This window comes from Pyrus communis, chromosome 3, assembly GCF_041283825.1.
Source record: "Pyrus communis isolate YQ-2024b chromosome 3, ASM4128382v1, whole genome shotgun sequence".
NCBI lineage: Eukaryota > Viridiplantae > Streptophyta > Magnoliopsida > Rosales > Rosaceae > Pyrus > Pyrus communis.
The window spans coordinates 10,454,567-10,470,836 of NC_142567.1; the positions used below are offsets into that span (position 1 = coordinate 10,454,567).

Sequence of the window (16,270 nt, forward strand, 5' to 3'; positions counted from 1 at the left end):
TTTCCCGTTTGCCGTGTTTGATAAATATCTCTGATCTTCGTGCTTGTGTATTTGATAATATCTCTGTACTGTTGTCATGTTTCAGATTCTAGATCCTTTTGCATTGGTTTAGTAGTACACTTCTTTCCAAATTATCACAGGCTCAAACGTAGCTGTTTCAGTAATTATACCTTTGTCTATGGTTTTATTTATTCATTTGGTATATCTTTAGAAAGTTCATTCTCTTTCAACTTTAACTGTGCTTTTGCAGTACCTAACATAGTTCCTAGCAAAAGCTCCATCTCTGATTCTCTACTTCGGTTCTGAAATTGGTAACTGATTAGTACGAGACATTGATCTTTACGGTTAGCATGAGATGGAATATCTGTCATGCTTATATTGTGTTATCTTTTTGCTATTTTAGATCTAATTGGATGTTTCCTCTTATGACAGGAGGTTCGTTCGTTGAGCACTGAGCGCTTACATCAACTGTATTATAGAGGCAACTAAAATAATGGATTACATTCTTTGTTATACCTCTGCTTAGTCATATTTCTTTTAGAATGAAAGTCTTGCTGTATTTTCTAGTCGCTCATGATGTTGTGGATTCTCAGGTTGTTGATTAACAGCTTTCACTTTGTAACATGAGGATTGCAGTGCTTTCTCTTGGCATAACCAGTGGCAGTGCCAACGGTACATTAAGGGTTATGTCTAGAGGATTAGTGATTTGGGAATAACTTGAGGGTTATTGCTTGTTTTGTGCATCTATTGCTAATATTTTGACCACTCAATATAGGCTCTTGCAAAACAAACTTAACCAATCTATGCAGTGTTTAGGCACTTCTTCATATTCCACTATTATTATTATCGTCTGTACTATATTATTCTTTCTTTTAAACTGTAGGGGGTTTAAATATATGATGTTTTTTTTTTTTTTTTTTTTTTTTGGCGTAACCATGGAAACAGCCTCTTTGCAAAAGCAAGGGTAAGGCTGCGTACTATAGATGTTCCCCTAGACCCTCGCAAAGCAGGGAACCTTGTTGGCTTGGGGTGGCCCTTTTTATGTCTTTATTGTGAAACATTTAAGATGTTAAATATGTTTGTGGAAGGAATTTGGAGATTTGGGGTAAAATAGCAATCGCACCTAACATTTTGTTTTTGAATATTAGGTTTGCAGATTTCATGACATTGTGTTTATGCTTAAATGAAGACATCAAGACTTCGGAGATTTGAGAAGGTGCAATAACGAAGGCATCTTTGTATAGTACTGATTCCTTTGAAGACTCAAGAGCTTTAAAATTAGAGGTAGATTCAATACGTTGAGATTTTCGTTGCTTCATCGTATTCTTCAGGTAGTCTAGGTTAGAGTTAGAGATGGGGTCATGTTTTAGTTTCCTGACTGTGGGCTAGATTTGGGCTTGGTAGGAGATTTGCTACTGTCAGACAACATTGACCTTGGGTACCATCATTAGGACCTTGAAGAGTTGTTGAGTTTGATTTCATTTTTGGGAACTATCCATAGTCTCGAAGCAGTTTTTCCTGAGCAATCTTAGTCAAGTGTCATGTTGGAGCAACAAATTTTCGGTAACCGCTCACCAAAACCTATCGTGGGTGTAGTTCTATGATTGTTTTTTAATCTGGATGTCGAAGAAATTGCACATTTGCTATAGAACAGGGGGATACTTGTTTATGGAGGATAATCTGGTATGAGAATTGCAACATTAGGGTCATATTTATTCTGCTTAGCTACTCCTGGGGCACATGACAGATTGAAAGATTCACGCTTTTCTTCTCTCAATCTAAGATTTGGGCTGAAGGTTGTCCTTTTTTTAACAACAGTTTATGAGAAGCACATCCTAAGTTTTGCGATAGACGGTCCAAGGCTAGTCGAGAAGTATTTACCCATGTTGAGGCTGTTTAGAGCTTGGTAAGTTGATCTTGATCCACAGCCAGTTGGCTTAATTCAAGGTTTATATTCAGGGATGTCTAGTTCGGTCTAATAAGCTTGTGAGACCTAAACCCTTTGCTACTGTAGCTCTACTTTGATCACACAAAGGGAAAAGGGACGATTTGCCGGTTATTGTCTTTGATAATCCTGAAATATTGTCGTCTGTTCATGTCTTGCTCATATCATGTATCGATTATTGTCTTGCTTCGGTCTTGTACCAGATCTTATCTGATCTTGTCTTCATCTTGTCTCATCATATTACTGTCAAAATTTTCTTGAAGCTCATGAAGATGTTTTCAACTCTATTTTCAGAAAGCAGGTCTCACGCTGCAGTTTGAGGCCGAGTCCGCTAATCAGCGAATTCTTTAATCAAGAGTTAGAACTGATTGCTTGTAATTATAGATTAGGAAAAGAACACGGTTGATCCGCAAATTTTTGACTTGGTTTTCGAAAGAAGAACTTGGAGGAAGGAAAACATAACAAGGTAAGTAGATGTTTCTGTTTCCCGTTTGTGCTGCTTTTGCGTACGATTGATTGATCAACAGGAAACTAGCTTGGTTGTAATTAGTTTAATTGATTCTACATCCTGAGTTCTATTACCTCAGATGAGTCAACAACGACGTTTATAATGTCCAACTCGCAAAGGCTCCCCGAGCGTGGTTTCATCACTTCTATAGTTTTCCATCAAACAACAGTATTGTTGCTGTTTGCAGGCGATATTATTCTGAGTGCATATCGCTCAGCTCTCTACTTTATTAATCTCTACTCCTTGTACCCTTTCAAATTTCCGGTCCTGCCTTTGAGTTGTCTTCGTTGAGCCTAGTCTTCATCTATTCCATACTCGGTAAACCGTTGATCTTCGTCAAAGTTCTGTGGCAGAGTGATGAAAATATGTAGTAGTAAGTACTGCTCCTTTGTGTGCAAGGATTCAGCTTTCTGCTTTAGAGAGGATCTGCTTACTATGCATTCTTTGACGCTGACTTGGTTACATGCCGAGACATGTCGAGGTTCTGCCTCTGGTTTCTGTGTTTTCTTAGGCCCCAACCTGATTTTTTGGAGTTACAGGAAACAAGCTGCTTTCTGTTGGCCTGAGTGTGGAGTTTGCCTTTAGCCTCTTGTACACACATGTTCTATGTGCTGAGACAATTGTGGAAGATGCGCGTAATCCGCGAGCCCCATGTTTTTTATTACCACGCCCCATCACGCTCTACTGTTACAATCTTACACTACACGGCCTCCAACTCTGTTTTCCATTTTTGCACCATGCAAAAGAATAAAGAGTTGAAACGGGCTCACTGGCACCGTGGCATCCCAACCTTACACATGATCTCGTATTAGTGACTGGATTGCCCCAGTCACGGTGAACCTGTCCCATGGAACTTTGTATTTTGTAAGTCCTAAGTCACGTGAGTAAATTTTATTAAAACTAAAACAATTATTATGCTTTTGCTCGTGCCACACATATCTTCTATTGAGATTCTGCTCAGAAAATTGCTACTGCTCTTATTTTGCTCTCTCTCTCTCTCTCTCTCTCTCTCTCTCTCTCTCTCACATGCAAAATTCTTATCAGTAATAATTCTGCAGACTGAATATAAAATGAGCTACAAGGTTGAGGCAAGGTGTTGCTATCCTGCAAGTGCTACTAAATGAAAAACCGCGGATGGCGTTTCTGTTGCTGGTTCTAGTGCAGTGGAGAGTTGAGACCCTCTTGAAAAGCCAGGGGATGGAGAGGTTGGTGCCTCTTGGAAGGGAATGGTATCTCCTTCCTGAATGAAGGCCGCTTCTTGAGATGCTTTAGAGTATGCTTGGCATAATATGTTTGGAAGTAAGGCGAAGCTCTCTCTTTGAACTTAAGGATGATGAAGAAGATGATTCTAAAAGACACAAGAAGGGCTACAACAGCAGCCAAGTCCCACCACTTTGAGTGATCCAGTTTAAAGCCGGCAATGTTTGTGAGGATATACTCGCCTTTCAGCTTCGGGCCATTTGGTACAATAGGATCAAATTCACGGCCAACCAGTGCGTTCTTATATTCTCCCTGCATATACCGGTATAACAGTGGTAAGTTCAAATTGTAAAATTTATAATCTGTTCCTCATAGGTCCTTTTTTTGGCTGATAAATGCAGAATTGTATGAAAAACTTCCCAACAAAGGCAAAATTTAGGATGAGCAGGGCCTTCGGTATCTTTGGAGTAATTCTTAGGTATAACCGGTTGTAAGGAAGAAAAGTCCTTCGGTTTAGTAAGGATATGTTCACCCAAAGCTTTGGAAAGAATGGTAAACTTTCGCTAGTTCAAAACTAAAATATGTTCTTGTTTGGTACCTGTAATGCCCATGCACCATAATTTAGGTATGAAACAGGATATCGCCAAACCGGTCTGGGAATGTCAGGCGGCAAGCGGAAGAATCCGGCAGTCATCATCATGATTCCCTAGACAAACACGGTAACTAGTGATAAATAGAACTTTATGTGCACTTACATAAATACAATTAAGCTTTGCAAGAATGATATGCAGTTGTACTTACCAAGTATCCTGCTCCAATTATCACTCCCATCAAGTAGTTAGGAACAAGAGATGCTATAATCATCATGGAGCTCTCTACTGCTGCGATGGCGCCGATAAGATCGAGGCACATGAATACAAAACGAGGAAACTGAGAATGGAATTCCACCATGTAGTATGTTATACTCGCAGTTGAAATCGACATGACAGCCAAGAACGGGAAAGAAGAGAGGAAATTGGACAGAATAAACACAGCAACACCATAATGCCCGTTGAGCCTTTCTTTATGAAAAACCTGTTTATCGAACAGAAACAGAAGATCGAAGGTTTAAATCCGAGTATTGAATTGATCTACATTCTGATTACACAATTGAATACTTTCCTGCTCACAGAAACTAATTTACTTTTTACCTTCATTTCTTCAAGGAAGGATGGGAAGCCTCCGATGGACAGGAAAGTCATGAAACCAGAAATAAATCCAGCACAAGCTCCTCTTGCCAATATTGAATTCAGATTTGTCCCAAGATTGAAGAATATCGTACCGACACACAGAGATAACAGCACGTAAATGATGATTCTTACCCAGTAATACCCCAAGTCCCTTAACATGTTCAGGAAAGATCTCCGTGTTAATATTGTTAGTTGCTTCCACCAGGTTGCTTGGCTCCCACTCCATTTTTCTACCGTCAGTCCTTCCTGTAAAACAAGTTTCTTATTAACAAACTGTCATGTAAAATTAGTAACATAGATTTCCTTGCATCCTTACCATCGATGAAATTTGTCGAATCCTAGCTCTTGTCCTCGACGCATACTCGGAACTCTTGTACTTCTCGACAAGCATAGCTTTTATCTCTGCTGTTGCTAAGTTCAGCAAAGGATCTGATGATTTTGGGACGTCCTGCTTTGCATTTGAAAAATGTTAGACAGCAAAGTATTTTTTCCCTTCATAATTCAAAGCCGAAATGAGCAGAATTAGTTTGATAGGAAAGTTTACATATACGTATACAATGTACATACACGTATTCGGTGAGATTCGTTCATGGTGACTCTGTCGAAGTCCGAATTAATGCAACGAAGAAAGTGATCGGAAGGGTTTCTTCGAATCGGACATGGAACTCCAGCTCTGGAAAAGAACTGTCAAATTCAAAAGAAATGAAGTAACATTAGGAATCTGAGATCATGCACACTGTAAAATTCATGCTCATGGCAAAACTATCTTGGAACTTTCTCAAAACTTCGGAATACATGGTTCCATGCTACAAACCATGAAAGCCCGTTTTGAAAGGCTCTTGTAGAAAGCACTTATGATCATAAGCGTGTTTATTGAAAGTGCTTTTATTAGAGGTATGTTGAAATTTTAATAAAATTTAAGCCCTTCCGGGTCAAAAACTTGGAAGGATTTTTAAACCTTGACCTTCAATTTTTTCTGCCGAAAGTGGTCAGTAACGGTTTTAGGATCATTTGAAACTGCTTTTAAAATTACTAAAAACGTTTTTTGTGAAAATGTTTTTGAAACCAATCTTTAGTTAAAATGCAAGTGAATCCTGACAAAACGCATGAAGTACTTTCTACAAGAAACACATAACGAGTGCTTATTGTAGAAAGCACGTTAAGTGCTTTTGGAATCCGAAAACACTTTCTTTAAAGTCCCTTACACACACTTCGAAATGAGCTCTTAGTTAATTGAAAGCGCCTTTCTTCCTTAGAACTTAACAAGAAGAAAAAAAAAAAAAACCATTTATTTTCTTCCGGTAGTAGTACCTCCAGAGCCATATTTGCCTGTCCAGAATAAACAGTTTGACCGCTAGACAGCAGAACAAGATCATCAAAGAGGGCAAAGACTTCACTGCTGGGCTGATGAATAGATGAAATGACGGTTCTGCCCTCAAGAGCAATATATCTCAGAGTATGAACGACAAAGAAAGCCGAGGCACTGTCGAGGCCACTTGTAGGTTCGTCCAGAAACAGCAGCTTTGGCTTTGTGAGAATTTCAAGTGCAACGCTCAACCTCTTTTTTTCTCCCCCACTTATGCCCCTCAAGTGCCAGTTTCCAATGAGCCTGTCAGCACAATCTTGCAGACCCATTTCTGTAATTGTACCTTCTACAATGCCGTTGACTTCTTCTTTGGTCAATGTAGTTGGAAGCCTCAAGTGTGCTGAATATGTTATGGTTTCTTTTACTGTCAGGGTTCCCAACAGTGTATTCTCTTGGGTCACATATGCCTGAAATTTTGATGTTAATTACATTGGAGGGTTGATTTCAGATGACCCGTTGCAACAACAATTCGTGATCCAAACCCGTTAAACCCAACAAGTTGGTACACGCCATTGACCAAAGTCATTATTACATAAAATTTGTGGCTGCTATGGAATCACAGGATTTGTCTCTACAATTTGTAGGCCTAATTGGATTATTAATTCCCAAGTAATAGGCTACTCAGAAGATAACCCATGTGGTGAATAAAATTATGATTTAAATTCATGTGGTGAAAAAATTACGAATTAAATCTAAGTGGTGAAGTCTGTTAGGATTTAAGGCCAAAATTAAAAGTTCTGTCAACTCTCTATTAATTGTTAGCATATATGAGGCTAGAATGAAACTATTTGTTAATTGTTAGCATATGAGATTTGCATGTGAGGTTGAGCCTCACGTGCTCACAACTAACATAGAGTTTATAAAACTTTTAATTTTGGGTCTAAATCCTAACAGACTTCATCACATGAGTTTAAATCCTTTTTTTTTTTTTCTTTTTTTTACTACAAGGTCTTCTCACTATTTTATTAAATCCAATTAAGCCTAACTTTTAATAAAAGAAACATGTACCAGTCCACAGGCACAGGGGGAATGGGGGTAGTTTTGTCAGGAAGAATATGAAATTATGTGTACTTACAGCAGCACCATAGTCTAGTCTCATCTTATTCCCATTCACAAGAACATTTCCAGTCATGACAAGATTTTGTGAAAGTCTACCTGCAAAACAGCAAAATTAAAGAGAGTAGTTGAGGCATTTTTGGGATATCAATAATTATTTGACAATGAAAAGGATTGCTAGCATCAATTTTGAACATTGCATCTTCCTACTATACATATCTCAAACATGAAAGTTGATTGCTAGCGTCAGTCCTTCATGTGTTTTAGTGAACTTAAACCGTTAATTCTTATAAATCTCACAATACATTAACGGCTCACAATTAAGGCATGAGCAATATGCTAACATAATTCAACATATCATTTGAGTCAAACTGATCACCTCTCTCTTTCTCTCTTCATTCTTCAAAGAGTATTAATGTGGAGATGTGAAGCAAATTTTCTTAAGACGATTTGATTTAACAGTTTTAATCATTTTTGGACAAATCCTACAGTCATATATGTGTCGGCCTAGATTGCTTTTAATATTTAAGAATGTATAAAAAGTTTGATTGTTCATCTTGTTACTAATTAGTTTACGGGTAAAACTTCAACTTCTTTCGTCAGTTAATGCAAGAGACAGGCAAAGTATTCAGTTAATTAAGTCAAGCAGAGAATTAATGGTACGTAGTGTGCTTAGTTTTGAAATGCCAATCCCATGTTAAATGCAGATCAATAATTATCCAACCGACCAACCTCCTCAAAATTTAGCCATTCTGTAACTCTCTCTATCTATTTCAGGAATGTATAGCTTATCTTACGAATGTACATGCAAAAGATCACATGTTTCTATCACATGGGTGTATCATGATCATGTGACAAGTTATACATAAAATTAACATCTAATCAGATAGACTCATTAACTGACGTGATATGTACATATCACTTGCCACATCAGATGGTACATCAATGTGATCTCCCTAATATTTTTCAAGATTTATAACTAGCATCGACATTCATTTAAAATTTAAAATCAAATAAAAGTCAAATTTTTTTTAGATTAAAAAATTGGTGCATATGTAGTTCACACTATAGTGAAGAGAAAAAAAAAAAAAAAAAAAAACAAGACACAGAAAGAAGACAAAGCAAGCATGTGTGCATATGCATGTGTGTTCATCTTAGGATTAATTTTTTTGTAAATCTTAATTATAATAAATAATTGTGAATTTAAACCTTACACACATACACAAAACATATCTGCATGTACTTATTATTTTGATCATAGACTAACTAGAAATGGCTTTTTTCATGATTTGAATTCTCATTGGTTCGAGTGATCATCAAATTTAATCTGTGATGCTCTGCTTAAAGATTGTAATAATCTTTGATCGAATAAAATAAAATTACTATTGTTTCATCTATAAAAAATAAAAATAAAAAAGTGCACTTTTGCTTTAATCAATTCACATTCCAAAGTGTGGAAACTTTTTTTTTTTTTGTTGGATTAAAACAACTTACTGAAAATATAACTTTAGCCCCTAAAACTTAATTTTCTCTACCTAAAACCCGACATATGTTTTTTTCTTGAATAAAACCCATTAACTAGATTCCACATCAGCAAATTCATTAATTATGTTTGACTTCACACATTAAAAAATTTCGGATGCCTAAAATACCCCTATTTGAATTTTTTATTTTTATAAACCCTATTTGAATGTTTGATGTACATAATTAATGCCATGCGGATAGATGGTAAGAGAGAATTAATGATTTTACAAAAAAAAAAAAAAAAAAAATGTTACAAATTCATTGCCTAATATATAATAACATAAAACATGTCTAATATATGTTATTATACAAGCTTTATTGCTTAATTAATTCAATAAAATTATATGTTACAGATTAATGTAGGTAAATTATTTCACACACACACACACACACACACATATATATATATATATATATAAATGCTTGATATATGCAAAATTCATGCAAAATAATTTACCTGCAAAAAAAAAAAAAAATCATTTGATTCAAATAGTGCATCTACTATTAAAATTTTAAAATATTAGATTGCTTAAAAAAAGAAAAATAATATAACTAGTATATGTAAAATACATGAAAAATAATTTACCTACATAATAACAAACCCATACATGCAAAATACATAAAAACTAATTTACCTTATAAATTCATTGTTTAATTTTTAAAAGAAACAATGTTTCTACTAGTTTTTTTTTTTTTTTTTTTTTCCAAAAATAAAGTACCTATTATTTAATTTTTACAAAAATTGTGTACCTATTGTGTAATTTAAAAAAAAAAAATTACACATTGTTTATTATTTTTTTATGAAAATAATGTAACTATTGTTTAGTTTTTACAAGAAACAATGTATCTACAAGTTTATTTTTACCTTTTTTTTATTTTTTTTATTTTCACAAGTTAATGTATCTACTTTTTCAATAGAATGTATATTGAACTAATTAGATTTGGATTAGGCGATTTCACATAAAAGAAGAAAAGAACTTCTTTTTTTTTTTGTTTTTTTAAATTAAAAGCAAAAAAAACTTGAATTAATTGAATGTTGTTGACAAACAAAAGACAATAAATTAAAAGTCTACAAAAAAACCGTAATAGCCATATTAATGTTGGTGGCATGGTGTTGTAAATAAATTTAAATGTATGGACATCTTTTATCTTACATAACATCAAATTCAAAATTTGGGTTTTATTTAGATGTTTTAATATAGGTGGGTTTATGTCTAGAGTTCAACAGTTGTAAGAGGCTAAATCTAAAGCACCCTGTGTGTGTGTGTGTGTGTGTATTTGAGAGAGACAAACCTGCTAAAGAATCGAGAAGGGTTGATTTGCCAGAGCCAGAAGGACCCATGATAGCCATGATCCGACCTGGCTCAGCAAACCCACTCAGCCCATCAAGCAGTCTTCTTGTATGGCCATTCCCAAACTTCGGAAGCACAACACTCAGATCTTCCCACACTAAATGCATCCCAACAACCGCCTGAGGCTGCCACCGCCGACGAACATCTTCTCCTTCTCTTCCACCAGAAGTTGGCAAACTCCTCTCTGAATCTACACCACCAGAAGTGGTACCACCCTTTTGCTCCTCTATCTCCTCCATAGCCAGCAAAATATCCAGCTACAACTTACAAGTATTGTGTTGATAGGAACAGCTGAGAAAGGGTGGCAAATACATACAGTTATATAAACAAATAATTAATAAGCGGTTGCTGGATATCAGAGAAAGTTGTCCCTAGCTATTCCATATGGGAGTAAATATGTGTGTATATATTTGTCCAATTCAAATTTACAGCAGAAAACGGAGTGCAGAGAGGAAATACAAAGGAAGGAAAAAAGGTGGCCCTGGCTAGGGTTTTGAAGTTTAATTTGGTGGATCGACAGCTGCTTTTTGGTTTTGGTGAGTGAGTTACTACGGGAAGTTAGCATGCAGTAAGTGTGCTCACCAAACAACCATTAATACTTTCATGGATCAGAATAGAGGTCGATAAAAGTGACAGAAAATTGCAATGGGGCGTTTTTGAATAAGGTTGTTGTTGGCATATGGACTTTTTGGAACTCCAGTCTCTAGGCTAGCTGACACACCCCGACCGAGATCAGGGCGTGCTGGCCGTCACCCGAAGGTGACGTAACCATGTGCGCGTGCGGAAGCTAATAAGAAGGTAATATGAAAGTACGAATAATTAAAAACCTAATAGCATACAAAGTACTAGTGTATGTGAGACACAATTCAGAGCAAGTCTACAACAGTCCAAAAGGAAAAGATACGATGTATGTACACCCGAAGGTGACCCTACAATGGTGAGTGTCTGTCAGAAATGCCGGGACGCCCTCTGGGATAAACCACCGAACTTGCTAGACCACTAGAACCTGGAGGGGCGCAAAAACAAAAGCGTGAGTGGGCAAAAACAAAGCTCTTTGAAAACTCTTTAACAAAATACATTCTAACCCCTCGCCGTAAAACCTGTATACTTCCCAGAAAATGAACATATATACGTATGTATAGGTACGTCAATCATGCTTCACATATGCCATTTATGCTCCATAATATGCCATTCATGCTCCAGAATATGACACAACAGAATCTCATAATCAAATGTAAATGCTCAAGCGTAATTCACATCAATCACATATAAACTGGCAGCCGGGAGTCACCTAACGTGACCTGTACGGCTGTAGATAGAGCTCCACGCTCAACTCAACATCTGAATCTGCACACGAGTCGGAACCACCTAACGTGGTCTATACGACAAGACTGGGTGTAATATATATTCGCTCTAGTGCTACGATCACGTGAAGACTATGCGAATAATCGCTGTCACCTACGAGTCGGAACCACCTAATGTGGTCTGTACGACAAGGCTTGCACCTAACTTGGATCCAAGACGAGCGTGTGGTGCGGGTGAACATCACGTGAAGGACTATGCCCTGGCCCTGGGCGGGAGCACTAACACCGGGGTGCAGATTATGAGCTCTCTAAGCATCTCAAACTACTATTGCATAATAAACAGGAATGCATAATAACGTGAACACCGCTTACCTGGCACTCACCTGTGCGTCCACAGCAGCAAATACACATTTATATATATATGTATGCCACTACTAATACATGCGATGATGCGTAAACAACATTCATATGATGCATGGCATAAAACAAACCCTTTTTCCATTTAATTTCTGGGAATTAATATGTATATAGGTATATACGGAAAACAAAAGCCCACTCACTGATAATTAGAAGGGTCGTAGCCCCCCTGCCTCGAATATGAACGTTCGTCCTCGGGAAACGAATCACCTATACGCAACAAAGTTACGAAAACATTAATTTAAAAGCACCTAAGCAACTTCTCGTAATAACTTCTCATACATTGCTCAAATTGGACAATTGAATATACCAATGTGATCTACACAACCTCAGGATCACACCCATATTTTTAAAATAATTTTTGGACCACGCACGCGCCCCCACGCGCCTGACCACGCACGGACCTACGCGCCCCCACGCGCGGCCCACGTGCACTGCACACTGACGGCGTCAACTGACGCCGTCAGGAATATTCCGTTAACCTGACGGAATATTCCCTAACTGACGCCGTCACTGCCGTTAGGAATATTCCGTTAAACTTAACGGAATATTCCCCTTCCTTCTCCGGCCAGTCGCCGTCGCCGGCGCCGCCGCCGTCGCCGGCGCCGTCGCCGGAAAACTGGGAAAATTTCAAACCTTGTTTTCTCCTTCGTTTTTCAACCAAATTTCACGTTCTTTAAACCAAAATGAAGCTTAGGACTAGTAGAATCACGATAGACTAGTTTCAAGGCCTAAAAATTGCTAGATCATACCTGTTTTCAAGGTCAAAACTCGGCCAACTTTCGAACCTAGCCTTCCCGACGTCCAAACTCGTCCAACGAACTACTCCCAAGCTCCTAGGAACCTCACAAACACCACTACAAGCTTAGAATTTCCTAAAACAAGCTAGATTAATCTTGCATGAACAGTGTTCAAATCGGACCTCGTCGAAACGACGTGAAAACAACGATATCCTTACCTGAAAATGGCACCACTGGACTCCTCTCAGCCTCACGAGCACGGTGGTGGTCTTGGTTTCTTGATTGGTGAAGGTTTGAGTGTGTTTGTGTGTTTGCAGAAGGAAGAAGAAGAAGAACTCGGGGAGAGTGAGAGAGAGACAGGGAAAAGACAGAGAAGAGACAGGGAATGAGGGAATCCCGGGGGAGTGAGACGAGGTGTAGGAGTGTGTGTGTGTGTGTGTGGTCCTACACACCACACAACACAAAACTACACGTAAAAATAACAACTAGGGGTAAAATCGTAATTTCAGTGTACGTTTTAATAATCCCGGGACGGGATGTTACAACCTACCCACCTTAATAGAATTTCGTCCCGAAATTCAAAACAACTAATTACACCCCTAACGGTCAAAGAACAATCTAGGATATAAATCCCTCATCCTATTTTCCGTCTCCCATGTCGCTTCTTCAACCGAGTGATTCCTCCACAAAACTTTCACCAAATTCACCGTTTTGTTCCTCAGAACCTTCTCTTTCCAATCCAAGATCGTTAACGGTTCCTCGTCGTACGTCAAATCTGGATTTATCTCTAACGGTTGAGGAGGTATCACATGCAATGGATCGGCAACATAGTGTCGAAGCATAGACACATGAAAAACGTTATGCACTTTAGCCAACTCCGGAGGCAACTCCAACCTGTAAGCTACCTCACCAACTCGTTCTGTGACCGTGTACGGTCCAATGTACCTGGGACTCAACTTCCCTTTCTTTCCAAACCGCACAACTCCTCTCCACGGTGAAAGCTTCAGAAATACCCAATCTCCGACCTTATACATTCTGTCCGTAGCATGTCGATCTGCTAAACTTTTCTGCCTGTCCTGAGCTGCTTTCAGGTTAAATCTAATTACCTGAACATTTTGAGTAGTCTCCTCGACAATCTCCGGACCTACCAAGACTCTTTCGCCAACCTCTGACCAACATAACGGAGTGCGACAAGATCTACCATACAAGGCTTCAAATGGCGCCATGCCAATGCTCGAATGGAAACTGTTGTTGTAAGCAAATTCCATCAAATCCAACCGCTGGTGCCAAGCATCACTGAACTGTAACACTGATGCTCGCAGCATATCTTCCAAAGTCTGAATAGTTCTCTCGGATTGTCCATCCGTCTGTGGATGATATGCCGTACTGTAAAGTAGTCTCGTACCCAAAGCTTCCTGAAAAGCTACCCAAAACTTCGATGTGAATCGTGGATCACGATCTGAGACAATACTTACAGGGACACCATGGTACTTTACAACCTTTGAGATAAACAACTCTGCTAACCGGCTCAAAGAATACTTCTCTCTCACTGGAATGAAATGTGCCGACTTAGTGAGCCGATCAACGATCACCCAAATGCCATCAAAGCCATTATGTGTACGCGGCAACTTGTACACAAAATCCATAGTGATATTTTCCCACTTCCACTCTGGAACGGGAAGCGGCTGCAACAATCCAAACGGCTTCTTTCTTTCTGCTTTAACCTGCTGACAAACAGCGCAACTGCTCACATACTCAGCTATCTCCCTTTTTATACCCGGCCAATAGTAAAATGGTCGAATAGTATGGTACATTTTAGTTGCTCCTGGGTGCATGGCATAAGCCGAGATATGTGCTTCATCGAGAATTTCCTTCTTCAAATCCCCATTACTAGGCACGAACATTCTACCCTCTAACATCAACATGCCATCAGAATCACGAACTCTGAGATCTCGCCTCCTTCCTTGATCTCGAGCTCGAATTAGTTCTTGAGTCTGTTCATCAGCTACCTGAGCTTCAAGCACCCGATCAACTAAGATTGGTCTAACTTGAAAATTAGCAAGTAATGCCACATCTCGATCTTCTGCTTCTAACCTTACTCCCGTAGCACGCAAGTCCACCAAAAGAGGAATACGACTAGCGTACCATGCATTAATACGGCCATGTGACTTCCTGCTAAGTGCATCGGCTACTACGTTCGCACGACCTGGGTGATAATCAATCGTGCAATCGTAATCGCTGAGCAACTCCAACCATCTCCGTTGACGAAGATTAAGTTCCTTCTGGGTGAAGAGATACTGAAGACTCTTGTGATCTGTGAAGATCCTACACTTCTCTCCGTAAAGATAGTGTCTCCACAACTTCAACGCAAAGATGATAGCAGCCAACTCCAAATCATGTGTAGGGTAATTCGTCTCATGGGTTTTCAACTGCCGCGAAGCATAAGCAATCACCCTACCTGCTTGACCATAATTACTCGGACCTTGGATTTGCCGAATCGGTGCAGGTGGCGGCATAAAGGTCTGCTGCGGCTTCTGCTGCTGACCCTGGGGACAATTCACCGCTCTATGTCCCACCTGTCCACACGTGAAACAACCACCGCTGCCACGTCTGCACTCACCGAAATGTCGGTTATTACATCTATGGCAAAATGGAACTCGGTTTCGGCCACCATCACCTTGTCTCTGGCCTCGAGCACCTCCATAAAACCTACCTCCACGTCCTTGTCCAGAGGCACTGAAACCACCACTAGACGAACTCGAACTTGCACCACCCCTTTTAAAGTTCTGAGTTTGGCGAGGCCCAAGCGATGTTTGACCTTTTCCTTTGTCGTCTTTCTTCTGATTGCCGTTTTTCTCTTCGTCACTATCACTTGACATATTCTCAGAGTCCTCTACCCTCAACAATATCTCATAGAACTCCTGGTAGGACTCACAGTGAGTAGTAGTCACCATAGAACGCCATTTCTTCTTAGTGCCCAAGCGAAAACGACGAAGCATCTCCGCCGGATTACCAGCGACATCAGGATAGTAACGAGACAAATCAGTGAACTTACGATAATACTCGTTAGCCGTCATCTTTCGCTGTTTCAACTCAGTGAATTCCTGTTTCTTACGGTCGATATACTCAGGGGGTACAAATCTCCTTTGAAACACATCCTTGAAAACATTCCAATCGGTCCTCTGAGCTGGAGTCAACATACGAAGTTCTTGCTCCCACCAAGCTGCAGACTCCATCTCCAGAAACCAAGAGGTTGTCTCAACCCACCTTTCCATAGGAAGGTTCCCCTGGTTATGTAACACACGAAAAGTCTTCTCTATGTGTTCCAACCAACGTTCTGCGCCTTCATGACCCTCATTACCTTTAAACTTATCCAACTTCAGGTTATACATGGTCTCCAGAGGAGTCCTCTGGGGAGGGCGCATCACTGTTTGAAGGGCTGTAGCAATCACTTCCCCCAACTGAGTAAGATCAGGGAAATTAGGCTCGTCTGAGCGACGTGGTTCCCGACGAGGCGGCATGATTCTGACAGAAGACACCAACTATTAGAATACTCACAAAGACACAGGACTGCCAAATCTAGGCTCTGATACCAAGCTGACACACCCCGACCGAGATCAGGGCGTGCT

The 16,270-nt window shown here is 39.3% G+C and overlaps 1 protein-coding gene across 1 annotated transcript; it reads right to left on the minus strand.

The window, feature by feature from the left end:
• Positions 1-3,313: 3,313 nt before the first annotated feature.
• On the minus strand, positions 3,314-10,805 carry LOC137716063 (ABC transporter G family member 15). The gene is made up of 9 exons (XM_068455456.2): positions 10,122-10,805; positions 7,324-7,403; positions 6,194-6,655; positions 5,450-5,566; positions 5,199-5,330; positions 4,844-5,128; positions 4,455-4,727; positions 4,252-4,359; positions 3,314-3,965 (listed from the first exon to the last, which is right to left on the minus strand). The coding sequence occupies exons 1-9, from the start codon at positions 10,417-10,419 to the stop codon at positions 3,609-3,611; spliced, it is 2,112 nt and encodes a 703-aa protein (XP_068311557.2). The 5' UTR covers positions 10,420-10,805; the 3' UTR covers positions 3,314-3,608.
• Between the last annotated feature and the right edge of the window lie 5,465 nt (positions 10,806-16,270).

What these genes read in the sequence shown, in the direction of transcription:
- LOC137716063 (XM_068455456.2), bottom strand. Translation starts at nt 10,419, where the DNA reads ATGGAGGAGATAGAGGAGCAAAAGGGTGGTACCACTTCTGGTGGTGTA. An exon ending in CCTTCTCGATTCTTTAGCAG is followed by an intron (nt 7,404 to 10,121) that starts GTTTGTCTCTCT and finishes GCTGTTTTGCAG; the next exon opens with GTAGACTTTCACAAAATCTT. An exon ending in CCTTCCTTGAAGAAATGAAG is followed by an intron (nt 4,728 to 4,843) that starts GTAAAAAGTAAA and finishes TTCGATAAACAG; the next exon opens with GTTTTTCATAAAGAAAGGCT.